General features: G+C 45.3%; 2 protein-coding genes across 4 annotated transcripts; both read left to right on the top strand.

Annotated features, from left to right (window-relative positions):
• The first annotated feature begins 3,534 nt into the window (after positions 1–3,534).
• Ndufc1 (NADH:ubiquinone oxidoreductase subunit C1) lies at positions 3,535–7,309 on the top strand. The gene is made up of 4 exons (XM_050138364.1): positions 3,535–3,691; positions 4,300–4,403; positions 5,329–5,408; positions 7,168–7,309. The coding sequence occupies exons 1-3, from the start codon at positions 3,625–3,627 to the stop codon at positions 5,386–5,388; spliced, it is 231 nt and encodes a 76-aa protein (XP_049994321.1). The 5' UTR covers positions 3,535–3,624; the 3' UTR covers positions 5,389–5,408; positions 7,168–7,309.
• A 3,274-nt stretch (positions 7,310–10,583) lies between these two features.
• Positions 10,584–19,922, top strand: Mgarp (mitochondria localized glutamic acid rich protein). 3 transcript variants are annotated; one of them, XM_050138361.1, is made up of 5 exons: positions 10,584–12,622; positions 17,036–17,139; positions 17,433–17,526; positions 18,936–19,225; positions 19,358–19,922. In XM_050138361.1, the coding sequence occupies exons 1-5, from the start codon at positions 12,541–12,543 to the stop codon at positions 19,586–19,588; spliced, it is 801 nt and encodes a 266-aa protein (XP_049994318.1). In that variant the 5' UTR covers positions 10,584–12,540; the 3' UTR covers positions 19,589–19,922. The 3 variants fall into 3 exon arrangements, with proteins under 3 accessions (XP_049994318.1, XP_049994317.1, XP_049994316.1); XM_050138360.1 differs by having other exon boundaries at positions 10,588–12,622; positions 19,259–19,922; XM_050138359.1 differs by having other exon boundaries at positions 10,673–12,622; positions 18,936–19,922.
• The last annotated feature ends 7,988 nt before the right edge of the window (positions 19,923–27,910 follow it).

Here is a 27,910-nt window from a genome sequence, read left to right as displayed (position 1 = left end):
AATTTGATATATGGGCTTATGTATCTAGTATTTTTTTTTTCTTATTTCAACTCTTGTTCTTTACTTCCTTCCTTGGACACATCAGTCAAGATTTTTTTTATGGAAAAATCCAGGGCTAAAACTTATTTTCCAGTGGCTTAACGCAAATCGCCCTTCACCTAGGTCAGAAGTAAGGTTTTTAGCATTTAAGCATGGTTTAAATGGATGTTTAAAAAGACATCTACCAAACTAGAATTAGCTATTAGCTCGTGTTCTTCTCAAAACAAAGTTTATCTTCATCTGCCTCCTCCAACTCTGGGGGTCCAGTGAGCCCTAATATGCTGAAAATGCTATGCTCATACTTCATTGCTGCCCCCAAATATACACCAGGAAAGGACACAGGGATCAAAGTTCTGAAAAAGAACAAAACTGAATTCCCCAGCATAGATCATGAAGTGGTACTGGGCTTCCTGGTTCTGTACACTCTGACAGCCGGTGGCTCCTGTTTCAACTCGCTGAAGACTAGCAAGCTGTGTCAGGACAAGCTCTGGCAGCGTGGGGTAGAAAGAGTATACAACCGACGGTCTGCTGAGTGGACAAGATGCCAGCAAGTTGGGAGCCAACAACTGACTCAGCGCATTAGTGGGCTTGTTTGCTTACTTGAGCTTGAGTTCAGGAGGCTCAAACTAGGTTACAAACTAAAGTACTAAAGTAAAGTAACATTTTAGCCATCATTTGGGTTTTAAAATGAGCCACAAAGCACAATATAATTATTTTATCTTTTATCAATAATTTATTTCCTTTCCCCTCTATTTTAAAATACGTATATCTATTTAGTGTGAGTGTATGTATTTGTGTACACATGTGTGCTTATGAGAGTAGCCATCTGGAGGTCAGAAGGAAACTCTTAAAAATCTGTTCTCTCCTTCCATCAAATGGGACATGCCAATTGAACTCAAGTCACCAGGCTTGACAGCAAGTACCTTGACTATGCATTATCTTTCTGTGTCCACCTTTTCTTAAGAGAAAGAGAAAGGCTAGTATGGTCTTTCATACTAGCCCAGGCTGGTCCAGGACTCTCTATGAAACTCGAACTACTCTCAAAACTGAGGCACTCCTGCCTCAGCTTCCAAAGAACTGGATTAGACATGAGCCACTACACTCCGCTCATGACTACTTGTTTTAATAAAAAGATTTAAAAATAATACTGCTAAGCATACATAGAAAAATGCTAACACGGGGCTGGAGAGATGGTTCAGCGGTTAAGAGCATTGCCTGCTCTTCCAAAGGTCCTGAGTTCAATTCCCAGCAACCACATGGTGGCTTACAACCATCTGTAATGAGGTCTGGTTCCCTCTTCAGGCATTCATACAGACAGAATATTGTATACATAATAAATAAATATAAAAAATGCTAACACTTATTTTGCTATTAAAGTGGATGTAAGCAGCTTTAGGTTTTAACAAATGGCTTTTAAGGGCAAGTGTGTATCCTCTGCAGGCTAGAGAGATGGCTCAGCAGTTAAAAGAGCATATTTCCCTAATAAACATTTGAGTTTGGTTCCCAGCACCCACTCCAGTTGACTCACAAACGCCTATAAATCCAGCTCCAAATGATACAATGCTCTCTTATCTTCAAGGAGAGGTTCATTCATATACCCCCCACCATATGCACACATAATTAAAAATAAAATCTCACAAAGTAAGAAGAATATATCATCTGTGACCTGTTCTTTTTTTAAACAGGGTCTTTGGACACCAGGTAGAATTAAGAATCCACGGGCTGGAGAGATGGCTCATAGGTTAAGGGCACTGCCTGCTCTTCCAAAGGTCCTGAGTTCAATTCCCAGCNGAGTTCAATCCCCAGCAACCACATGGGGGCTCAAAAACATATGTAATGAGGTCTGGTGCCCTCTTCTGGCCAGAAGGAAAACAGAAAAACAGAACATTGTATACATAATAAATAAATAAATATTTAAAAAAAAAAAAAAAAAAAGAATCCAGTGAAACAGAATCTCTGTCAGTTGTGCAACATAAATACCAGCTGATCATGACCTGGAAAGATGGCTCAGCAATTAAGAGTGCTGCAAGAGTTGCAGAAGACCTGGCTTTGTTTCCTAGCACCCAGAGCACACTGGACAACTCAGAGCTGCCTATAACTATGGTTGGGGGGGGGGGGGTTCCAGGGACCTCTTCTGGCCTCCTAGGGCATTTGTAGGCAACATCCTGCTCTTGACAAACAGGCCCAAACACAGACTTAAAGATGTTTAAACCAGCTGATCAGCCAGCGCAATCCAAAGCCTCTGACCTTCACTGTGACCTTCCAAGCACCAACACACACATACCACAAAGTGAATCTACACTTATAAAAGTAGCCAGGTGGTGGTGGTGCACACCTTTAATCCTTGCACTCGGGGAGGCAGAGGCAGGCGGATATCTGTGAGTTCGAGGCCAGTCTGGTCTACAAGAGCTAGTTCCAGGACAGCTAGGGCTATTACACACAGAAACCCTATCTCAAAACAACAGCAAAACAACAACAAAACAAATAAAAAAAAAAAACACTCCAGCTGATTATTACAAATGTCTTGAATAGGCAAACAGTTTTTACTACTCCCAGATAACTCCTAAGCTTCCCAACAACCCTACAGAATAGGTTTTATGTTACAGATGTAAAACTGTGGTACGGTCATAGTGTTGGCACATGGACGACACAAATGCTACTGGAGACATGACAGTTTGGATCCTGTTCTACATAGACACATGGCCTTACAGCCAGTCCCACCTTGTCAGATAGGCTAGCGGGACCACTCTACCCAGAATCCAAGGACCACACATGGAATCCTTTTGCCATCTGGATGCCCCTCCTGAACCAGTTAGAGCACTTTCATGTAACATCTACAAGAATTTTGTCAGGACCTGGTGGCAAAGGTCTTATAATCCCAGCTCCTCAAAAAGCCGAGGCAGGAGGATCAAGTTCATGGCCATCTGGGCAACTTAGTGAGAGCCTATCTCAAAAAGTGAAAAGGCTATGTGGGGATATGTAGCTCAGTGGTTAGGCACTTGACTGTGATGTAGGAAGCCCTGTATTCCCTCCCTGCCGAATAACAGATTTTTATGTCACAGGATTGAGAGGCATCAAAGTTGTCTTGATAAATCGATCTCAGAAACCGTTGAGGCCTTTACAAATAAAAAGTTCCCTTAGCCGACAAGTTTGTCTTTGAGTCCGTCTGTTAATTGATGATAATAATCACTGCATATCCTGTAGCCAATGTAGTGATAAAATAATGACTGTAAACCACACAATGAATTAACTTACTATACCTGAAACACAAAATTCAGCCCAAATTTTATTCTTCAACAAAACACTTCCATTTTCAGTTTTGAGGCTCACCAATGAAAAGTCCGACGAGCGCTCTGACCAATTGTTTTCCCCGCCCCAGCCCCCTTTTCACCGGTTGTTTTCGGACAGTCCGAGTTTTAGGAAACTTTGTCCTCAAGCTAGGACGCTAGTCCACCTGCGAGTCCCGCTTCTGCTGCCAGGGGGCGCTGCGTTCCGCGCCACCGCAGGCAATGCGCGCGCAGTGAGAAGGCGGTGCCCGCCCGACACGTCGCGCATGCCCAGGAGGGACGGACTCTGTAGGGCAAGATGGCGCCGTCTGCCGTACTGCGGCCGTTTTCGCGGCTGCTGGCCCCGGCCAGGTTCCCGAGTTGCTGTGAGTGTCTCCAGGCCCATTCGGCTCCCGGCCTACTCCCACCCGGCACTGACCAGGGTGTGGAACCTCCGGAGGAGGTCGCGGCTCAGGCCGACCTGCAGTGACCTTCACCGGCCGCGGTCCGCGTGGGCCCTACTCCAAACTACCTGCCCTCTTGAGAGTGGATTTTGCCTCTTTTTGCCCCCGGCTCTACAAACATGCCCAGGAGACAACAAACAGGGAGGTCCTCCCGGGGCTGCCTCTCATCCTCCCACTCCCGAGCCGGAGACACTTTAACGTGCTTTTGAAGGCCTCCTGAGCCCCAAGGACGGCCGTGTGGCTCTGCAAGTGGCCCGGACAAGTTACTTTTGTTTTCTGGACTATGCCCAGATTGAGGTTGGGCAGATAGAGTATAAATGACAATGTAAAGCCAGAGATGGTGGGGCTCTCTTGGAATCCCAGCCCTGGGGAGGTGGAGACAGGTGATCAGGAATTGAAGACCATCCTGGGCTACAAGAACTCCTATCTCAGAAGAGAGAATTTCATGCACTAATACGCGCGCACACTAGTAAATGTTAGGTTTTCCTCGCTACAAGTCAGTAAGATACACATTCTCTTTCTCTTTTCAGATTCAACGCGGTCAAAGTTCTACGTTCGGGAGCCAGTCCATGGCAAACCTGACTGGCTGAAAGTTGGGCTGACCTTGGGCACCTCGGTTTTCCTGTGGGGTTATGTGAGTACCCTACCCATCGGGATTCCTGGAACTGGAGTTACAAACGTCTGTGGACTGGCAGTTGTTGGTCCTGGGAACCAAACTTGGGTCTTTTGCGAGCAGTCCATGGCTCCTAACTGCGAAACCATCTCCACAGCCCCAATTTTATATTTCATTCTCAAAATTTTTTGCTGGTGGAAGGCTTAACTACTGCCAAGAGTATTAAGGGTTGAAATTAGGTCTTTGATTCCCATGAATGCCATCATGTATCAGTCATTGTTCCAGCTACATAATCTATCAGACGGTGGTTCTAAGAAAGTAGCTGTTCCCGGACTTCTGATTAACACACAGAGAGGTGAGGGATGGCTTGATCACTCACTCACGGTGGCAGGCTGCTAAGACTAGAATAGAGCATGCACCGTAGGATAAAATGGACCTATCTATGTGAACACACACAGGCAAGCTCACCTGCCCATAGATTTACACACACACACACATATACAGACAAGCTCACCTGTCCATAGATTTACACACACACACACATATACAGACAAGCTCACCTGTCCATAGATTTACACACACACACACACACGTACACAGGCAAGCTCACCTGTCCATAGATTTACACACACACACACACACACAGAGGCAAGCTCACCTGTCCATAGATTTACATACACACACAAGTACACAAAAGTATAGCATTTTACTTATCAACCAGCCCGGACACGTGTGACAACGACAGTGTCATGTTTTGAAATTCTTCTGTCATGATATGCTTTCCATTGTCTCTTGATTTGAATTTTTTCGCCTTTTATATCTAGTAAAATAGTAATTGTTTTAACCTACCCTATTTCTCTTATGAATCATAAGGATCTTTACTTGGTTTCCTCCTCTTTAAGATACCAGAAAGATTACATTTCTAGTTTTAATCATTAACTTATAGCTCCTCAATCAACATTATGAAGATGTTAAGGAGTATAAAAGAAGAAATGGATTGGAATAAACTTTGGAGATACTAATATAGTAAGTATGCTTATAAAGTATACAGATGATGGAAGTTAATTGATGTGTGTGTTTGTGGCTGTGACAGGCTCTCCACTGCACACAGTAGCACATGCCTTTTTCTAGTGCCAGCACTAGGGAGGTAGAGAAGTAGGCAGGTCTCTGTGAGGCCAGCCTGGTCTCCATAGTGAGTTCCATGATAGCCAGGGCTAAGCAGAGAGACCTTGTCTCAAAAAAAGAGAGAGGCAGGGTCTTATTATATATCTTTTAGCTCTCTATGTAGACGAGGATCCACCTGCCTCTACCTCCTAAGTGCTGTGATTTTAGGAGTATGTCAGGACTCCAGACCTGCAGAATAACCCCAGTACTGGATAAAGTCAGTACCTATAATGCCAATACTGCAGAGTCTGTAACAAGGAAATAATTAGTCTGAGGCTAGCCTGGTCTGCACAGCAAGACCCAGTCCCAAACAAAGAAAGTAAGGACAAGCAACAATAAAACCAAAATCACCTTAAAATCATGTCTTCTTCACTAGTACTTCACCCATTGTGTTCATAGCGCTTAGGACAGTTGGCATAATCTGTGTGTGGATTCTGTAAGAGCAGAGTTCCTACCTATTTATTAATGCTTATGTTCTCAACACTGCATTGCACTGAGCACCCAGCCATTCTATGAGTTTAATGTTCGTAGAACGAATGAATGTGTAAAGGCAATGGATTCTGCATTTTTCTGCTTAACCGTTTCATTTTGATTGTCACTATAGCTAGCATCCAATTGAAGAATTCAGGTAAAACCTAATATTAATGAGATAAAAGATACGTTTGTGAGACTGTGTATGTGCACATGTATCACACACATAACGTGCATATGCTATGTGTATTATACAAACATGTAATGTATATACTTTATTCCTGAAAATTATTTGAAAAAATCCTTTACTCTTTATGAAGTGAAAAATCCCTCATTTAAAAAGCCTTCGCTTCTGGGCTGAGGAGATAGCCCAGGGGTTAAAACAGCTGCCACACCAGCATGAGCACAGAGCTCAGAACCCTAGAGCCCATGTGAGGATGATTTGGCAATCACTTGTGATTCCAGAACTCTGAAGGTGAGCAGAGGATCCCCAGAATAAGAAGGCTAATTTACCACTGGTGTGCTCTGGGGTCAGCTGAGAAACCCTACTTCAGTGACTAAGACTCCCGGCATCAGTGGGCCTTCACGTGCACACATGCAGACATGCATGCACACCACACACGCATATCTCAGTGCCCATGGATTAAATCTAGTAGGTAATAAGCATACTATAAACATAGTAATCACAAAATACATTTTCTTTAAGAATTCTCAAATTAGGGGGCTGGAGAGATGGCTCAGCGGTTAAGAGTATTGCCTGCTCTTCCAAAGGTCCTGAGTTCAATTCCCAGCAACCACATGGTGGCTCACAACCATCTGGAATGAGGTCTGGTGCCCTCTTCTGGCCTTCAGGCATTCACGCGAACAGAACATTGTATACATAATAAATAAATTAAAAAAAAAAGAATTCTCAAATTAACACTTTAGGGTTTATCATCTAAATCTTTTGCCTCTTTTTCTCTATTAATACTACTTTGTCCATTTCGGTATTATTGATACAAATTTAAAATCAAGTACTGATTCTATTTAATACATATATTTCCTAGATTTTTTTTCTGGTGCTCTAAGGTGAATTAGTCAGAGAAGTCTGGTTTTAACATTATCTGATCAGTGCCTTGGATTGATTTTTTTTTTTTTCTTTTCCTTGTAGGTCTACTTCATGTGATGGAGTCCATTCCTCTGGATTCATCCATCTGTTGAGTTGTGGATATGAGGGGAAAGTATATGTAAATATGTATCGGTCAAGTTAACGTGGATTTTACTTTATTAAATAAAAGTACTTATGTTCTTCATGTGTAGAGATGGATTCACTAATGAGTGCTGATGGACGCTTCAGCTTTTAACTTTTTATTTGCTTGTATGAGTGCTTGTATATATGTGTGTACCGTAACATGCAGTGCTCATAGAAGCCTAAGCTGAGCTGAGCTGTGGTGCTTGACAAAGGCCTTGGGAACCAAACCTGGGTCCTCTGCAAAAGCGCCAAGTGCTTCTAACTGCTGAGCCTCTCTGTCACCTTCCTTCCTGCCTCCCGTCTTCCTTCCCTCCCTTCCTCCTTCCCCCTCTACCTCCTTCCTTCCCTTCCTATTTCCCTTCCTTTTTTGTTTTGTTTTGTTTTGTTTTTGTTTTTTGAGATAAGGTTTCAGACAGAGTTCTGGCTGACCTGGAACTCACTCTGTAGACCAGGTTGGCCTCAAACTCACAGAGATCTGCCTGCCTCTGCCTCCCAAGTGCTGGAATTAAAGGTGTGCACCATCATTTTTTTTTTGAGACGTTGGCCAGCCCTCAACTTTTTTACCAAAATACTTAGATGCCAAAGAGTCCAAGTAATATTTTATTAATGAAGAGGTATAAGTCAGAAAGTAAAGATAAACTGGTTCTGACAGTTGCCTCTGTCTCCATTTACTTGAATGTGAATGTTTTTATTGGCATGACTGGGTGTTTGTTTGTTTTGATGTGAATGAGGAGTGTTTGCCTGCCTGTGTGTGCAGACCATATGCAGTCTTATGCCCTGGAAGGTCAGAAGAGGGAGCCTCCATGTGGGCACTGAGAACCAACCCCTAGGCCTCTACAAGAGCAGCCAGTGCTCCTAAATGCCAAGCCATCTAGCCCCAGAGTGACTTTCTACTCCCTTTTATGGCCATATGAAGTTTTCCCGTTGGCTTTCAGTCAAGTTACAACAAGCTAGCGTTTTGTTTGTTTGTTTTTTGAAATGGGGTTTCTCTGTGTAGCTTTGGAGGCTGTACTGAAACTCCCTTTGTAGACCAGCCTGTCTTCGAACTCACAGAGATCCACCTGCCTCTGTCTCCCCAATGCAGGATTAAAGGCATGCGCCACCACCGCCCAGCTAGCTATAGGTTTTTAAAGAAGAGGACCAAGCTGGCAAGATTCTCAGTGGGGAAAGAACTTGCTGTCCTGACCACCTGAATAGGATAGGAATCCTTGAAAGGTAGAAGAGAGTTGACAAGATTATCCACTGACCAAACACGCATAGTAGCAATAAACTAAAACAGAGTAAAGGTGGGGGCGCTACATGGTGGCCATGAAACCAGCCAGGACTACTTACCAAGGTCCTGCCTCAAAAGGCTGGAGATGGCCCACTAGTGAAACCCTTGCCTGGCATTCTTGAAGCCCTGGGTTTAATCACGAGTATCATGAAAATGTTAAAAAGGAAAGAGTTCGATATATGTGGTCTAAAACGATTTCTGCTTTGAAGTCCATTATAATTGATATGGCATGTGTTTGGGGCCTGGAAAAAAAGCATGACCTAGTGTCTTTTGATGTCACTTCTGGACAAAAATTCAAAGTATTTGATAGTATGCTAATGCCATGAAAAGTCAGATATAGTAGTAACTTAGCTTGTGTCGGTTTGGATTCCTGTTAGAGTGGGAAAACTCGGGAGACTGTAGATCAATTTCATGCAAATGCAAGAACAGAAAAGGACACTTATCAGGAAGTCCAACAAAGTCACAACTTCGCGAGGACACATCTAACTGTTAGACCCAATGGCAAAGGGAGTGAAAAAGTCGCAGGTGGGATTAGGGTTGCCAATAGGTCAACCCTGATAAAATTGCCCTGAAGTATCCAGCTGGGCCCAGAGTCATTACAAGGGTCTTTACACGTGGCTATATGACACCAACCTGCTGTTGGGCTGTCTGCTATAGTGTATGAGCGGAGAATCTAGGACCTTGCACCTGCCACACAAGCACCCTGTTAGCTCCATCCCCACCACTTCTGGGTTTGAAGGTAGGAGAAGGATAAGAGCTAAGGAAGAGCAAGAAAAAAGTGAAGGCCCTTGTTGAATGTAAGCCGAGTGAGACACACCCACAAGCCTCCAGTTAATGAATGCATCGTGTTCCGGGTTGCACACCTGCAGGAAACTAGTGCTAACCATGAGAGGCCAAAAAGTCAGTTAAGTCCAAAGTAATAGCGCTGTAACAACTCATATCTCCACAAAGTCCAGAAAACACCAAAACATCTGCAATTTTAGAAACTTTTAGTAAATAGAATCTGCGCATGTCAGGCTTTGAGACTGCAGTTTGTTTGAGCCTTTCTCTTGAGTGTATCCATTTTAACTCTAGGGGGAGCCCTTCCTGATAACCTGGCCTGTGGATGAAGGGAAGAACATACCATAATGGGAGCATTCTGTAAGGCCAGTTCTCAGCAGACAGATGCAAGAGAATTGTAAACTTGAAGCCAGTGAGACCCAGCCTCAGGAAGAAAAAAACCCTTGGTTTTAGCTGTGCTAACTATGTGTCTGCATCATTCCTCAGCGCTACCGCCACCCCACCCACGTGGTAAGGAGAAGCAAATAGTGCCAGGGTTTGCACTCAAACCAAGAGCTGGGCTGCACAAGAATCATTCTGGTTCTAAATTCCCAAAGGAATTTAGAGCAAAGGATTTTTTTAATTTGGCTTGTTTGTTTTTGAGGCAGAATCTTAATGTGCAGCTCTAATTCTTGGCTGGCCTGGAGCTCCTCTGTAGACCAGGCTGGCCTGGAGCTCCTCTGTAGACCAGGCTGGCCTAGAGCTCCTCTGTAGACCAGGCTGGCCTTGCACTCACAGATCCTCCTGTGATAATCATGGACATCTACAAGCCGAAGGTTAATGGACGACAACCAAAACTAGAAAATGTAGGGCATGGCTCGGCCCACACTGTGGTTTCAGACATCTGGTCTCAATCAATCAATCAATAAATAAAAAAGGCAGGCAGTGGTGGTGGTACATGCCTAATAAATAAATAAATAAGGCAGGCAGTGGTGGTGGTACATGCCTTTAATCCCAGCACTTGGGGGGGGGGGTGCGGGTGGCAAATCTCTGTGAGTTTGGGTCCAGCCTGGTCTACAAAGTAAGTTTCAGGACAGCGAGGGCTAAACAGAGAAGGTTTGTCTTGAGAAACAAAACAAAATAAAAAATTCTTTTCCTCCTCCCAAAAATCTTTTCAAATTTTCCTAACTTTTTTTTAAATGTTTGTGTGTATGTGTGTTCAGAATGTAAGAGGTTGTAAACCATCTGGGAACAAACCTCTAGTCCTCTGTAAGAGCAACAAGCTCTTATCCACTAAGCCATCTCTTGTTTCTAGCATTCCGTAGAGTTTGGGAAAAGATTCTTTCTTTTTTTTAGGTATATTTCTTTAGGTGTGGGTATGTGTTCGGGTGCACATGCCATAGGTGTGCACGCAGAGATCAGAAGACAGCCTCCGAGAGTCAGTTCTTTCCCTTCCACCATGCTAGTCCAGGGAGCCAGCTCAGGGCATCAGGCTTGCCAGCTGAAGACTCACATCTGCCTGGCTGTCATTTCTTCAAATGCTTTTTTTTTTCCTTTTTGAAACAGAGTCTCCATAAGTGTGTGTAGCGTGTAGACCAGGCTGGCCTTGAACTCGTGGGATAATGCTCTCCCCCTCAAGTGTTGGAATTAAAGGTGTGCACCATCATACAGGGAACCAAAATACTTTAAAAGTTACCCAGCACATAAGCCATGAAATCATAATTATTGTTAGCGCTGGACCCTTCCAATGTTCTCAAAGTTGGTATCTTTGTCAACAACCAGAGTTTCAGTGGAGGTCATCTGAGCTAAGCCAATATATCTCCGACCCTAGACGTTTTAAAAATGTCAAGGATTTTTCTCAAGGGCGGTGAAGAATCTGAGCTGCAGGGGAATGTCTGAGTCTGGTCAGCCACAGCAAGAGCTAATGTGAAAATGTCTGGGGTTCTGCCGAAGCAGCTGGGAAGCAGGCAAATCTGACAACCAAAGGGCATGGGTTTTTTGGGTTTTTGTTTTATTTTGTGTATTTCTGAAAATAGCTCACTAAAATATAAAAGGAACCCACCAAAGCCCACACGAGTAGAAAATTCCTTTGCTCCGAGACCCGAGCCTGTAGGAACAGCATCTAGAGGAGGTGTACGATGTCCCAGTACTGTCTCTTCCAATTGGGACGGCCATACTTGGCAGATACACCCAAAATTGTATGCCAGACTGAACGGGTGCAGAGAAATCGTGAGTTTGAGGCCAGCGCTGCCTCTTCCATCTGACTCAGAACGTTTCACATCCAGTGAGCCTCAGAACTCTCCTCAGCTGCGTTACTCAGTCCTGCAAGATTTACAGTTCTGACCCAGCGGCGGTGGCTCACACCTTCCATTCCAGGCAGAGGCGAGCTTGAGGCCGGCCTGGTGTACAGGAGTTCCAGGACAGCCAGAGCTACCCAGAGAAACCCTGCCTCGATAAAGCAAGATTCATAACTCTGGCTGGAGGGATGGCTTGGTGTTGAAAAGCGCTTGCTACTCCAAAGTGCCTTTACCTACTTGTCCTGTTATTAAGTTTTGTTCCTCCCTCTCCCTCCCACCCCAATGCTCTTAGTGATTTTTTTTTTTTTTTTTGAGACAGGGTCTCATATAGCCTATGGTGTCCTTAAACTTGCTATGTTGCCAAAGATTTTGAACTCCTGATCCTCCTGCCTCCACCCTCGCCCCCCGAGTGTTGGGATTATCTGCTTGCGCCAGCATGCCTGGTTTTATGCGCTGCTGGGTATTGATCCTATGCTAGGTAAGCGTTTTACCCTGTATTTAAGGTCTTGGAAACAGTGGCTCGCCTAGAATTCCCCCTTGTAAAGTTTCCCCACTACCTTTTCCTAGGAAAGCTAACGCAGTGGGTGGGATAAAGTGGCCTCCACCTGGAGGAAAAACCGTGCCTGCACAATGAATCCTGAATCTGGTGTCCAGCGTGACCTGGAGGAGAGTTTCTCCATGGAACAGAGCGGGTCAGGCACGTAACAGCCCCTTCTCAGTTACCTATCTCTCTTCTGGGATGCAGCCCTTAAGCGGCTGCCCGGGAAGGGGCGCCGGAAAGCAGCACTATTAGAGCAGGATAAGCGGACCAAGGTGCAGACCACTAACTCAAACCCCCTTCCACGTGCCCCGGGCCAGGGAGGCACGGGATCTGGAACTCCACCGCCGGGCGGGGCGCTCCTGAGGCTCCGCCCTCGAAGCCTGGGTTGCTTGCTCCCCGGCTGAATCTCTGCGCGTCGGGCGATGTATCTCCGAAGGGCTGTGTCTAAGACTCTGGCGCTGCCCCGGAGGGCGCCCTCCGGACCTGTGCCACTGGGGAAAGACGGTGAGTGCCCCGCACATCTCCGTGGGTCCAGGCTGAAACCAGCGCCCCGAACCCGCCAGCACGTAGTCACAGAAGCCTGGACCAGAGGTGAAGGAACAGTGAGGGAGGGTCTCAGGCAAGCACTCCGAAGTTCTTGGAAACTTTGGAAATAGGGAGTTTTTCTAGGTATGCCTCTGAATCCAAATTAGACTTCCTGGGTTCCAGCGCTTATCTCCGGCAAGTAATGTCTCTTATTTTTTAAGTGAGGATCACAGTGGCTGTAATCAATAAATGTGGAGTGGAAAATCACTTCGAAGAGCGTCTGGCTCACTCTTAGAGTCCCACGTCGATTATTCAATGAACCTCTAGGCTCCCCAAGAGATAAAGAAACGGATGGATAGGTGGACGTGGGTTGTCCACACGCCAGCAAGTAGGCTCCAGTCAAGGTCCCGGTTCAGGGAACACTGGTGGTCTTGACCCCGGAATCTCCCGGCCCTGAGCATCCCTTTGGAGGGGGTGGCCTCGGCCTAGGGTCATTCTTCCGACGTTGCTGAGAAGCTTACAGCTCCATCACCTTTGGATTAGGGAATGCGCGAGGAAAGAGCTCTTGGGAATTTTCTAAAGAGGAAAGCACCGAGTAACATAACGCCGTCTAAAACAGAGTAGGTGCTTAATAGGTGCCGGATCTAGACGGGTTTGCAGTTCCTCTCCGAGCCGCCTTTCCTGGTCCAAACCCCCGCCCCGCGCCCCTCGTCCGTCACTCACTGAATCCCAGCTCTTGGATGCTGGAAAGTTAATTCTTGCTGTGCTTCACCGACTCCCTGAGGCATCCATGGCAGCATCCAGAGCGAGGATTTAAGCGAGGGAGACAGGAAAACGCGTGCAGAAAATTCCATGAGCCACAGGGGGTTTTGAGTTTGGTTTGTCCACTTGTTTCCCCCCGCTTTGATTAGGCCTATGTGGGTGGTGGGGGGTGAGAGGAAGATCTATCCATCCTCCCGTTCTTTTAAACATTACTTGAAAGACGTCTCCCCCACACGTGTTAAGATGCCTTCTCCTCACTGTTTAACTCTTAAGATAGCAATTTTCACCATCGATGAGGTAGGGAGAAGCCGTTTAGTTTAAGCTGACGATACTGAGGCTGTTCTGATCTTCAGAGAAGAAGAAAGATGAGTCCACTGACCACACACACACACACACACACACACACACACACACACACACACGCCAGAGCCTGCATGTGTTCAGAGGACAGCTTCTGCAGGAGTCAGTGGGTCCCAGGGCAGAACTAGGTCTTCCAGCTTGACTGCAGACACCTTTACCCTCTAGTCTGCACCACACCGTTATATGCCTCTACCCCCTCCTCAGGACCCCTCCCATCAAAATAAAGGCAGTGTTAACCTTCCAAACTGCAGTTAAAAGTCCCAGGCACAAGGGCACTGACCTTATTTCCCCTAATTACTTTCACTTTTTATCGCGTCCATTCAGCGTAGGTTGAATCTAAGGGCCATCATTTTTCTAGGCAAGCCTCCTTCCATTGAGTACTAAGCTACAGCCACAGTCATAATTACTGCTTTTTGTTTGTTTGTTTTTTTTTCATTTTTTTAAGACGGGGTTTTTCTGTGTAGTCCTGGTTGTCCTGGAACTCACCAGGGGCCCCAAACTCAGAGATCCTCCCACCTCTGCCTCCCGCCTCTGCCTTCCAGTACTGGTGTTACCCCAGTCCAGCATTGACTGGAATCGTAAATTTGTCTTCCTTTGCGGGCATTGATTGATGTCTTATTGGTACTTTCTACTTTGGTAATAGATTTGTTTCAGTGGTTTCTTTTTTGAAAGACACATTTTAACTATCATTAAATTTTGTTCTTTTTGCAGCAAAATGTAAGTTTTTTTGACTTTTCAAAATAACTAACTTTTCGATGAGTAGTTTAGGCTTGGAACAGTTCATTGGGAAAATGCCAGAAAGGCAAGATATAATATATAAATCACATATAACCTTCCTATTAGTAAATATCATTGTTTACGGTTAGTCTACTTAGTATTAGAGATTTTTGTTGTTCTTGCTTTATAGAAACAGGACTAGCTACCCAAACTTGTCTGAAGCACTTAATCCCCCTGTCTCAACCTCCCAAGTACTTGCATTATGGTGTGCACCAGCACATGTGATAACTGCAGGTCTCTTTCTTCTTAACCTGAGATCTGTGTCACAAGATTTTTGTGTAGATTTTCATATAACGTGTGGTAGAATTTTCTCATAGTCTGAAGAGTTGGCTCAACAGTTCAGAGAACTTCTTGCTCTTGCAAAGGATCTGGGTTCAATTCTCAGTACCCACAAGATTACTCGAACAGTCTGTGATTCCAGTACCAGGGAACCTGAAGCCCACCCTGACCTTGAAGGGCACCAGGCATGCACATGGTGCATATATACATTCAGGCAAAGCGCTCATACACATAAAATAATAAATAATCTTAAAAAAATCAAATTTTTCTTATATAAGTAAATCCTAGTTTTCACATTGTATGAGACTACTAAAATACAGGTTTTTAAAATAAATTTTAAAGCTTTTTATGTTATTTTATCTTTTTTGTCCAGAGCTGAGGACTAAACCCAGGGCCTTATGCTTATTAGACAAGCACTCAAGCCCTGAGCTAAACCCCCAACCTAAAATATGTTTAATTCATTCATATTGGATGGTTCTCTTATTGCTATTTTAAATAATTCAGCTGAAATAATTTTTTATATTTATTTATTATGTGTACAATATTCTGTGTGTGTGTGTGTGTGTCTGTCTGCAGGCCAGACCTCATTACAGATGGTTGTGAGCCACCATGTGGTTGCCGGGAATTGAACTCAAGACCTTTGGAAAAGGAGGCAATGCTCTTAACCACTGAGCCATCTCTCCAGCCCCAGCTGAAATAATTTTTAAGTCTACTTGTATTGCTGAAATTTTCTTTTTGTTTTGTTTTTGTCTAGACAGGGTTTCTCTGTGTAACCCTGGCTGTCCTGGGAACTCCCTCTGTAGACCAGGCTGGGCTTGAGCTCAGAGATTCGCCTGCCTCTGCCTCCCAAGTGCTGGAATTAAAGGCATGGGCCACCACATCCCATCACTAATAATTTTCTTTATTTTTACCTATTTAATAAGAACTCTCTGGAGTACATGGGGCATAGCTTACCCAGCAGACAGAAACCAATGGATTTCACTCCTAGTATTTAAAACACAAAACAAAACAAAAAACTTAGATCAAATAAGAAACATAATTACACACAAATGTCAAAAAGGTTGTGAGGTTTTTGTTTTGTTTTGGTTTCATTTATTTTTGGTGCTGAGGAAGGAACTCAGGCCTCCTACATATTTGACACACGCTCTAAGATAGGTGGGGTGGGGCTTGGGGGGGGGGAAGTTGCTTGTTTTAGCTGTGACATTTGGGTCAGGGCGTTGGCTCAGCAGGTACAGGTGCTCATCATCAACCCTGATGACCAGAGTCTTATCTCCAGGACCCACCCAGTAGAGGAGAAAATTAGCTCCCACAAGTTGTCCTCTGACCTCCACACGTGGGCTAAATGAAAGCATGTTCCAGACACCCTCCTGCTACAGCCTCCTAAGCGACTGGGTCTAGGAAATGTACATCCAGATCACAGATATGTTTTTAGGCCCACAAAAGTGTCACTGCAAACCAGCCATGCAGCTGTAATCCTAGTGTTCAGGAGGCTGAGACAAGAGAATGGCCAAGAGTTTGGCCTCGGCTAACTAGTGAGATCTTACTTCAAAAAGCTTAGGGTCTAAACATGTGTTCTACCCATCCTTAAATGCATTATTTTTCTTTCTTTCTTTTGAGACAAAGTTTCTCTGTGTAACAGTCCTAAGCTGTTCTGGAACTAGCTCTTGAAGGCCAGGCTGGCCTCAAACTCACAGATATCCACCTGCCTCTGCCTCCTGAGTGCTGGGATTAAAGGTGAGCATCACCACTGCCTGGCCCCTTAAATACAAATTTTATCTTAAGGTATAAGTGTGTTTAATTAACTGTTAAAGCAATCAGTTCTTTCTTTCTCAAGTGGACAACTGAAAAAAAGAACAAAACAAAAGTAATTCTGATGGTGTCTGCTTTGACTACATATGGAGAAGTGTATTTCTTCTGCATCTCATTTGGCTGGTCAGCTTGTTTAGTTCTTCTGTCATTTCCCCTCATCCACATCAGCCCTTCCTGGTGCCTAACAGCAAGATGGCAGACTTCTCAAGCGCTCTTCAAATCAGGCTAGAGGCCGTTGGGTGGAATTACTACCCCTGCCTCTAACGCTGTGTTTGCTGAAGTGAAAATCCACCATGTTAATAGGTTCCAAGTTCCCTGCGGAGAAAATTCCTAAAAGATGTAATTATTTAAAATGCCTGTTCTTTCACGTGGTGAAGGTAACCATGTTCAAATTTGTTTTCCTAGCATCCCTTCGCCGAATGTCATCCAGAAAACTCCCTGGAACGTCTGGGTCCAATATGATTTATTACCTGGTTGTAGGTGTGACCGTTAGTGCTGGTGGATATTATGTAAGTGCTCAAGGACCTACTAAAGAATTCCTGTGCCCTGTTTGCTGGTTCACACCTTTAATCCCAATACTCTGCAGGCAAGGTCAGTCTGGTCTGCTCTCTGAGTTCCAGACCAGCAAAGGTCCCTTATGGGAGACAGGTCCTGTCTCCCCAAAGAGAGGGCGGTGGGCAGGCATTGGTTTCTGTGCTGCACTGAAATTGTTCCTGAAACTTCTAATGGTGGTAGCACAGAGAAATGTATATGATGAATCTTAAAGCAGGAGAAAGAGAGCTAAGCACACGTTTTCTTTCAGACTTACAAGGCTGTCACATCAAAGCAAGCCAGACATACAGACCGCGTAAGGGACGTGAAAGAACAAAAAAAAGCAGAGTCACAGCCACTTCCAGGTAAAGGGAATTTCTTATTTTGTTTATTTACTAAAGAGGAGGTCTCGTGAACCCCAGGCAGGATGACCCTACACTGTGGTACCCCTGCCTCCACTTCTTGAGCTGGGATGACAGTCACATACCCCCACCCTTGGTTCTTTCTTTCAGTTCTTTATCTAGAACAGCTATGTGTAGGGGTTGGATCAGGAAGAAGACCGTGGTAACCTCGAGCTTTGGATGAGGACATTTGATAAATGAGCGAGTTTTCTGTGTGTGTTCTGCTGAGAGGCAGTTTTCATTCCTCTGTGTGGTAATATTATTTCTACTCCGTAGACACCCATTCATGCAAGCATAATTTTAGCATCTGTCTCAGCAGTTTGACCTCTCATTTCCCCCACCATTGTTTTCAATTGTAAGCTGATTTTTTTTTCAGTGTTGGCAAGCACCACCACTGTGTCTTTCTCAAAGTTTGCTTCCCATGAGTTAAATCAGTTGAGCATCCTGAGACCCTGAGCCTGGAAAATGGCCCCTGGGGGGACAGAAACTTCACAGTTGCACCCCCACATCCACTTTTCGCCTTAAACTACTTAACTTTTTAAATATTTATTTAATTTTGTGTGTGTCTTGCCTGCATGTAGATAAATAAGTACAGGTGGTATACCTGCTTATCATCAGTGTCCCATCCTGTCCCACCTGCGCCCCAGCCCCAGAGGTCAGAAGAGGGATCCCCCAGAGCCCAGAGCAGAATAACAGATGCTGGACAACAAACCCCGGGTTCTCTATAAGGGCAGCCCCGCTCCTAACATCGAATTGTCTCTCAGCCCCAAGCTAATTACTTTAAATGAATAATTTTTTTCTGTCTCAACTCAAAATTATTATCAATTACTGGGGTAACTGTTTAGGAATAAGGATATTAGCAACTCAGGAGTCAGGTTTTGCTTTGGGAGCTTTCTTTGTTTTGGCCTGAAGGTTGTTTTGGTTTGGTTTGAGGTTTTTTGTTGTGGTTGTTTGGGTTCTTGTTTTGGTTTGGTTTGGCTCTTTCGAGACAGAATCTACTATGTAGGCCAGGCTGGTTGAACTTACCTGCCTCCACTTCTGGAGTCCCAGAACTAACAAGTGTGCACCACAGGGCCAGACATTCAATTTTAATTTTTTGTTAGGGTACTAGGAAACAGAATATTATAGCCAGCAAGATGGCTCGGGAGAATAAAAGTAATCACAATACTTGCAAAATTGGCGCAGGAAGATGGGGAGTTCGAGGTCACCCAGGCTACATAGCAGATTCATGTTAACCTAGGCTGTAGTAAATGTTGTCTTAAAAAAAAAAATTCCCTTCCCCCAAATTAAAATAAAATAAATTGATTACATTATTCCACTTTATTCCCATGTTCTTCAAATCAATACTTTGCTTAATGAACCAAATCATAAAGGTGAAAAGGAGAATGTGGCGGAAGCTGGGGCCGGAGAAATTTCTGTAAAGGAAACTGAGTTGGTGCATGCTGAGGAAGTACCCAAGGCTGCAGCAGGGCCTCCAGAAGGGTCTCCGACCTCCCCGGTTTCTTCAGAGGCTGCGCTAGAGGAGGAGACTGATCTGAAGATCACCGAGGCTTCTCCGGGGGAGACCACCGAGGGAGTGCCTGAACCCACTGCGGAGGGGGAGAGCGCGGCTCCTGAACCCACAGCGGAGGTGGAGAGCGCGGCTCCTGAACCCACAGCGGAGGTGGAGAGCGCGGCTCCTGAACCCACAGCGGAGGTGGAAAGCGCGGCTCCTGAAACCACAGAAGAAGTGGACAGTGCGGCTCCTGAATTCTCTGCAGAGGTGCAGAGCGCGGCTCCCGAACCCACAGCGGAGGTGGAGAGCGCGGCTCCTGAACCCACGGAAGAGGTGGAGAGCGCAGCTGCGGACCAGGCGGACGGGGCTGGTACCAGCGAGGAGGGTGAGGGTACTGCTGGGAACCGGAGCTGCCAGGAGGATGCTGAACTAGAAGAAAGCCCTCCCTTAGGCTCAGAGCCCTCTGCCCAGCAGGATTCACAAGAAGAAACCACCGAGGTCACCGCAGAAGGAGCCTCGCCCCAAGGCTGATCTGCAAAACTCCAGAGTTGCTTTTGTATTTTTAGCAACCTTAGACCTTCTTTCTAGAATTTAATATACCTTAAAGAATTTGGCTTTTACTAATAGATGTTTGATTGGGATTTGGTATTTCATATGTCTTAATAGTTTTCTACCCTCTAAGATCAGGCTGTGTAAAGAGCTTAAATAGTATTAACTTTGGATTTACATTTTACGTTTTAGAAATTAAGGTATCCATGCAGCCTGTATTCACTTTGATTTTTGCTCTACCTTTCTCTTTATTATATGTAAGCCCGGATTATTGAGTTTGATGTGAACTCATTGAAATAAAATTAGAAAATCTTAACTGTTTCTATTCTTTCTTCTTGTTGGGGGCGGGGGACTTGTGATTGGGAAAAGGATGACCTTGACCCAGGCTGGCAACCTTGCTCAGTCCTGAGCTGCAATCACACCAGACCTAAGGTTTCTATATTCACGATGTGCACTGTATTTCCTATTAACAGCCACACAAACACCCTCACATGGAGAAACCAAGCTTTATAACATTACTGCAGGAAGGACTCTGGAGAGCTCTGCCCTTTCCCTGGCTGTTATGTAAGGGGGCAGAGGATGGGAGGGGGTGCCCGGCTTTTCTGGTTCAGTGCAGTGTTTACTGAGGATTTACACACCCTGCCAGGACTCATTCGTGCACGAATGCATGCAGCAAACATTCAGAGTGCCTTCGGCCCACCAGCCGCTGTTTATAGCTTAGAGCGGGACTAGATAATAAGATAAATAAAATTATATATAGGGATTAGGTAGAGTTTGCAAGTGTCAGTTGGGAGTGAAATTGTCACTTTAGATAAGGCAGTAAAAACAAGTCTTTATTTTATGAGACAGTCCTTGCCTCAAACTCACTATATAGCTCCAAGGCTAGCCTTTAACTTCTAATCCCCCTGCCTCAGTGTCCTAAGTGCTAAACTTATAGATGTGTGCCCCCACACCCAATCAGAGCAAGACTTTTACAAAGGTGTCTTTTAATAAAGACTGATGGTTCTGGGGAGGACGTCATGCCAGGTGGGGGAACAGGAAAGCACACATGATCTGCAGTAAAGCATGCTGGGATGATCCAGAATTTTGAGGTGGTCCATATGAGTGAAGAGGAGTCAGAAGGAGGGAGAATAACTGGAGCGGTCTCAGAAAAGAAAGGGAGGGGGTGAAGCCAGACATAGTGATGCCTGCGTGTATTTTATCCTGGCACTCAGAGACTGAGGATGGAAGTTCATGAGTTCGAGGTCATCTTTAGCTAAATGCAATAAAAGAACCTTGTTTCAAGAGAGAAGACGGGTTGGGTAGGGGGAGATGGCCTAGATAACAGGGAGTTATGCAAGATTTGGGGCATGTGGCCGCTGATGACATTCTGGTTTGATCCCCTTAACTGGGAGCATTTGCTCCCAGCTGCTGTGACTGTTCACGTCCCTCCCCAGCCCCCATCCTGCCTGGCCCTCACTCCAGGCAGCTTATAACCATGACTGACCTCAGAGCAGCATGGAAGGTGGGGCCAGCTGAAGTCAGTGCTCCAGGGTTCTAGTGGCTCAGAACTGATGCTGGTCCCTGGGAGAGACTATATCCTGCTTCCGTCTCGCCTTCTCCAGAGAACATTCTCCCAGGGACAGTGCTCCGGTGATTGGCAGTGGGCGTGTCTAGATTAGGAAGGACTAGATGGATGAAATCGATAGACTGAGCAGTTAATGACCATGGGATTTGAGAGGTAGAGACACAGAAACTGCAGGGTTTAATCACGACTCTGTGGACAGAATGTCACCTTGTATTTGCTTCTAATTTGTCTCAGTATCAATCCTTCAGGAGATACATAAATTTAACACTCACCAGTCCTCTGAGATGAAACAGAAGTGCCTCTTAGTGCACTCACACTCAGGGACACACTCCTTAGTGCACTCACACTCAGGGATCCACTCTTGAGTGAACTTACACTCAAGGATACCCTCCTGAGTGCACTCACACCCAGGCATACACTCCTTAGTGCTGTCACACTCAGGGATACACTCTTGAGAGAACTCACACTCAGGGATGCACTCCTTAGTGCATTCACACTCAGGGATACCCTCCTGAGTGCACTCAGGGATATACTTCCTAGTGCACTCACACTCGGGGATACCCTCCTGAGTGCACCCACACTCAGGGACACACTCCTTGGTCTACACACATACAGAGAAACACTCCTTCGTTCACTCACACATACATACACACAGAAGCAGTACACAGAAGTCAGTGTTTTATTTTATAATTAATTTATTTTTGTCATTATTGTTTTTGAGACAGGGTTTCTCTGTGTAATCTCGGCTGTCCTGGAACTACACCAGGCTGGCCTTGAACTTAGAGATCCTCCTGCCTCCATCTCCAGAATGCTGGGACTAAAGGTGTGCGCTACCACTGCCCAGATCTTTGTACTATTTTAGTTGGGATAGTTTCTATTGCAAAGGCGAGACTAACTGACAATGATCCAGGGACGGAGGCCATTGTCACACAACTTGGTGTCCAGGGCTGGTTTCTGTGACTCGGTCATCAGGAGCTGGGATGTTTATCATCAAGCTTCCAATCAAGAATGTTTGGCAACTGAGGCTGGAGAGATGCTTCAGGGGTGAAGAGCACATATTGTTCTTGCAGAGGACCTGAGTTCTATCCCCAGCACCCACATCTGGTATTTCACAGCTGCCTGTAACTCCAGTGTCAGGGGATCTGATGTCCCTCTGTCCCCACTCACGTGCAGACAGATACACATATACATACATGCATAAAAACCATAAAATATAAAGCCAGGTGGTGGTGGTGGTGCATGCCTTTAGTCCCAGCATCTGGGAGGCAGAGGCAGGTGGATCTCTATGAGTCTGAGACCAGCCTGGTCTACAGAGTGAGTTCTAGGACAGCCTAGGGTACAAAAAGAAATCCTATCTTGAAAGAACAAAAATAAATAATAAATAAATTATATACATATACATACACACACACATATGAATGTTTGGCAAGCCAGGCACGGTGGCACAAGACTTTAATCTCAGCACTTGGGAGGCAGAGGCTGCAGAATCTCTTTGAGTTCCAGGCCAGCCACTACTTTGGCCACAGCAAGTCTTCCTCATTGTGGCAGGACACATCACCAGGTCCTATTCATAACAAGAAGTTCTCTTGTCTTAGAAAGCAAACCTTAAAGGCAGAATTCTCTTTTCAATACTCTATTATAGAAAAACCTCAGACAAAAGGGGAATAGTGAAATAAAACTTCATGTGCCCTACGCGAAGCCTTACCAACTGGAAACTTGCAGTAAACCTTGTGTTCATACTTCCCCCATTGCCTTCAACCACTCTGTCTTGGGCCCAGCCTGTAGCTAATACCAGATGTGAAGGTCAAACCTACAAAATGAAACCTACGTATGAAACAGGAGAATGAGAATTCGGCTAGGGATGGTTGCATTCAATCCCCAGCACTGTACAGAAGGCAGTAATTAAATGTAGGTCCACTGAGGCACTTTCCCAGAGACCCACTTCCTCCAGAGAGGCTACACAGCCTCCTACAGCACCACCCACCAGAGACCGAGTGTACAAACAGGAGCTTGTAAGAGACATTTCACAACCTGAAGCCCCTCTAGGTTAGCTGAAAGATTCGATCACTGACGCCATCAAGTTGTCTTCTGATCTCCACACATGCACCCCTCCCCAACACCATGGTATGTACCCCTCAGATTATAGAGGTACTCAACTAAAAAAAATCCCAAATACAAATATTTGCCTAAAGAAGTAAGTCTGGGGCTGGAGAGGTGGCTCAGTGGCTATGTGAATGGGCTGCTCTTCCAGAGGACCTGGGTTCAATTCCCAGCACTCACATGGCAGCTCCCAACAGTCTGTAACTCCAGTTCTAGGGAATCTGGCCCCCTCAAACAGTCATGCATGCAGACAAAACACCAATACACATAAACTAGAAATAAATGAGTCTTTCAGAGAAAAGAAGAAAGCCTATGTTTTGCTTCTTAGGAGAAAACCCGCTTGTTATACCAAGTGGGATTTTTCTCTCCTTTTCAAGAAGCATGCTCTCTATTGATGCATTATTCTGTTCTCCCTCTAGTCCACTGCCCTTGGTGTGCCTCGGCTAACCCAGAGAGGGCAAATGCAGGGCGTGGGCTCAGCAGAGCTCTGAACAGTCCACCAAGCTGCTCATCCTAATCAGCTTACGTAAGAACTGCCCCTGCCGCGGGCCAGGCGCGGCCGAATGCGAATGCATCTGCCGCCTCGAATTAGTTTAGCTTCATTGCCCCTCAAGAGATGTTCCCAGCTATTTTCAAAACTGACTCCTCGCATCAGGGTGACTGGCCCTCTCCTAAGCTGAATGCTGATCAAACAACCTGTGTCACAGTACATCTTAAAGCTCATTCAGGAAAAGTCAGCAACACAAAGTTACTGAGAGAACTTACATAAGTTCTTGCAAGGGCATTGGTTTTGGTCCAGTGACAGGCAGCTTCCAAAGAGGATTTCGTGAGGACAGCACTGAGGCCTGGTTTCTAAGACCGTCTTCATTCTTTCTTGCCTGTTGACTGGTTTCGGCTGCAGGGGTATTTCCGGCTTCTCTCGAAAACTTAATTTCCTGTTTCTTTGCAGGTATTAATCGGAAGCAGGATCTCTCTGCCCTTTTTCGGCACGCAGACTTGGCCGTCGTCTCAACTGTCTGCAATTGTTTTCCTGTGGAAGGATTTTCTAGCTGCAAACACATGGGTGAGGATGGCGGGGTGATGAGATGGTTCGGCCGAGAAGGTCACTGGCGGCCACCGTCGAGGACCTGGGTTTGAGCCCTGGCATCCCCGTGGTGGAAGGAAAGGGCTAACTCTCAAAAGTTGTCCTCTGACCTCACACATGGGCAGTGGCACATGCTCAGCCACACACATACATACAGATAAATAAGTGTAATTAGAATTTAGAAACAAAATAGATGAAAGCATGCTTAGAGGCCTCAGCACTTTCCACCAGCTGGTCATCTGAATGGCTCCCATTAGCCTCATTCGTTGACCCACAATCTATAGTTCCAATGGGTGTTTTGCTTCCCTCGGGGAAAGGAGTGATAAGAGTTGAATCTATGACCTTGCACATGCTACATATATGTTCTACCACTAATCTATACCTCCAGCCCACTTCCTTAGTTTTTTTTCTCTTTCTTTCTTTCTTTCTTTCTTTCTTTCTTTCTTTCTTTCTTTCTTTTTTTTTGAAATAGAGTTTCATGTAGCCCAGGCTAGCCTTTAACTTCCTGTGCAGCTGATGATAGCCTTGAACACCTACCTGATCCTGCCTGCGGTCACGTCCCAAATGCTGTGCTTACTTCAGATATGCACAGCTGTAAGGGGTTAACCTTAACTTTTCTCCATAGTCACCATTCGCGCCATCCCCCTCCCTTTTCTTCTGTCTTGGCCTTTTTCAGAGGCTATTCTGAGTATTTGAAAATAAGTTACTCATCCTACTGAAATCTATTTCTTTTCCTCTTTCATTATTATCCCCCCCCAAATAAATAAAATAAACTTGCATTATATAAGTACTGATTGGAAGCATCACCCCAGTCCCTGGCATCCATATCATAAATATCACCTCAGCTCCTTGTCACACCCCTATATCCAAAGAGTCTGAAATGTAATATTAAGCTGGGGGCATCATCCCAGCCCTCTAATACCCCTATATCCAAGAAGTCTGGGATGATTGGAAGCCCTTGGCCTGGCAGTTGCCCTGGCTTGGACTCCAACTCCCAACCTGCCAAGTGCTGACCCCTCCCTGGGGAGGGTCAGGACCAATCTCCCCCCCCACCCAAGGTATTTAGGCTTGTGCCGGAAAGAAGAACACATGATTTGTGTGTGTGTGTGTGTGTGTGTGTGTGTATGAGAGAGAGAAAGAGAGAGAGAGAGAGAGAGAGAGAGAGAGAGAGAGAGAGAGAGAGAGAGAGAGAGAGAGAGAGAGAGNGAGAGAGAGAGAGAGAGAGAGAGAGAGAGAGAGAGAGAGAGAGAGAGAGAGAGAGAGAGAGAGAGAGAGAGAGAGTTAAGGCATCGCTTGGACCCTAAGGCAACAAGGCCTGCCTCCAGACAGCATGGCTATTTGGAAGCAGAAAGTGACAGCTGAAGTAGACTCCCCAGCCGGATCACAGAGAAACAAGGAAACTGAGCCTGGTATGGCAAGCTTGTTAACCCAGTTACTCAGAATGCTGAGGACAGAGGATTCTAAGTTCAAGGCCAGCCTGATCAATTTAGTAAAGCCCTGACCCGGAATAAAAAGCTAACAGAGAGCTGGGGCTATGGTTCAGTAGTAGGGTACTTTCCAAACAAGACAAGCATGGGGCTCTAAGTTCAACTGTGCCCTTCTTTCTCTTAAAAAGAAAAAAAAAGATAAAATAAAACCACAGGAAGTCATCTGCTTTCCCTTTCATGGGTCTCCTGGACACAAGAGGTCAAGGAAGCCCAGTTTTTCTCCCAGATACCAGTAACAAACAGTTCTACAAGGGTCAGACATGATGGCATGGGTAGTTGAATAGTTGAATAACTATTTCCTTTCCCCTCCTGAATTTTAAATAATCAGTTATTACTTGATTTTATTCGTCCTTTGGCCAATTTTAATTAACTTTAAAAAAAATTATTCCTTTGGTTGATTTGAACATATTCTCTTTTACTCCAGAGATTTCCTTAAAGTAATTTTCTGTTTTATCTTCAGGAATGTAAGATATGGGCTAGGGATAAAGAGAGGTCTGAGTTTTGGCCAAGTAATACTCTCTTGTCTTAGTTTCTGCTGCGATAGAATGTTCTGGCTAAAGCAATATACGGGAGAAAGGATTTATTTTGGCTTATGGTTCCAGAGAGACAGTCTATCACAGCGGGCCGGCTTGTCACATTGTATCAGCAGTCAGTGTGTAGAGCAAAGGACAGGAAGTGGGCCAGGGCTATAGGACACCTCAAGGCCTGGCCCCAGTAATGTACTTCCTCTCCCAAGACTCCAACTACGGCTCCACAATGTTCCCACACTGCATCATCAGCTGGGGACCAAATGTTCAAACACGTAAGCCTTGTGGGGAACAGTTTACATTCAAATCACATTTTGTAAGTCCTTACAAAAGAAAATTGCGTGCTTTCATTCATTTTTATTTTTATTTTTATTTACATATTTAAAATTTGTTTAACTTTTATATTATGTGTATGGGTATTTTGCCTGCCTGCATGTCTATGTACCAAGTGTGTGCCTGGTGGCTGTGCAGTCCAGAAGAGGGCATCGTATGTCCTGGAACTGAATTAACAGAAGATTGGAACCTGCTGTTGGAAAACTGGGAACTGAGCTCAGTCCTCTGGAAGAGCAGCCGGTGCTCATAACCACTACACCATCTTTTCAGAGCCCATTGTATTTGTTTTATTTTATGTGTATGGGTGTTTTGCTAGCATATATATCTGTGCACCACTCTGTGTGCCTAGCAGAGACCAGAAGAGGGCGTTGGGTGCTCTGAAACTGGAGTTGCAGATGGTTGGTTGTAAGCCACCACATGGGGGCTGGAAACTGGACCTTCGTCCTCTGCAAGAGGAATAAGTACGCTTAATTGCTGAGCCATCCCTCTAGCACACACGCACACACACACACACACACACACACACACACACACACTTTTTTTTTAAAGCAATAAGTAGTCCTGGGACTAAGAGATGACTCAACGCTTAAGAACACTGACTGCTCTTCCAGAGGACCTGGTTTCAAGTCCCTGTACTCACACAGCAGGTCTCAACTGTCTGTAACTCCAGCTGCAGGAGACCAGACACCCTCTTCTGCCTTTCTTGGGCATCAGACATGCATCTGGTGCACAGACACTGGCCGGCCATACACACACCAAAAGGTAAATCAATAAAATTTAAAAATCAAGACAAAGGAGTAAGCCCTGTTTTCCGGATCGGAAATCTCTGACTTCCAGATCTCACTGCCCTGCCTTTTGGCTCCCAGTGGCTTTCCCTTTCTTCAGAACATCTGTGCGTCGCCATGGTGCTTTGAGCATGAAATGTCCCCATAGGCTCATGGAGTGGGGCGGGGCAGATAGGAGAATAGTCCTGGTGAGAATAAGTGGGTGATCTAAGCCCACAGTTCTCACGAGCCTTAGCTTCGTTAGGGTGAGGGGGTGATCTGAGTGGTCCCCCGTACCACAGGCTGGCATCAGAGAAGGAATCCTTGTACTACTCCAGGCCAACTTATTTTACACTTCATATAGTTCACTAATGTCAGTTGCACAATTCACTGACTTGTATGTTTATGTTTACAGTTTTACCCATGCAATTGTCACTGTAAA

The sequence above is a fragment of the Alexandromys fortis genome, unplaced genomic scaffold (genome assembly GCF_014885135.2).
Source record: "Alexandromys fortis isolate MF-2015 unplaced genomic scaffold, M_Fortis_MF-2015_v1.1 scaffold_15, whole genome shotgun sequence".
Taxonomy (NCBI): domain Eukaryota; kingdom Metazoa; phylum Chordata; class Mammalia; order Rodentia; family Cricetidae; genus Alexandromys; species Alexandromys fortis.
The sequence above is the reverse complement of the archived record's forward strand: the minus strand, read 5'-3'. Positions and strand labels throughout refer to the sequence as shown.

What these genes read in the sequence shown, in the direction of transcription:
- Ndufc1 (XM_050138364.1), top strand. Translation starts at nt 3,625, where the DNA reads ATGGCGCCGTCTGCCGTACTGCGGCCGTTTTCGCGGCTGCTGGCCCCG. An exon ending in GGCCAGGTTCCCGAGTTGCT is followed by an intron (nt 3,692 to 4,299) that starts GTGAGTGTCTCC and finishes TTCTCTTTTCAG; the next exon opens with ATTCAACGCGGTCAAAGTTC. An exon ending in CGGTTTTCCTGTGGGGTTAT is followed by an intron (nt 4,404 to 5,328) that starts GTGAGTACCCTA and finishes ATTAACTTATAG; the next exon opens with CTCCTCAATCAACATTATGA.
- Mgarp (XM_050138359.1), top strand. Translation starts at nt 12,541, where the DNA reads ATGTATCTCCGAAGGGCTGTGTCTAAGACTCTGGCGCTGCCCCGGAGG. An exon ending in TTAGTGCTGGTGGATATTAT is followed by an intron (nt 17,140 to 17,432) that starts GTAAGTGCTCAA and finishes GTTTTCTTTCAG; the next exon opens with ACTTACAAGGCTGTCACATC. An exon ending in AGAGTCACAGCCACTTCCAG is followed by an intron (nt 17,527 to 18,935) that starts GTAAAGGGAATT and finishes CAAATCATAAAG; the next exon opens with GTGAAAAGGAGAATGTGGCG.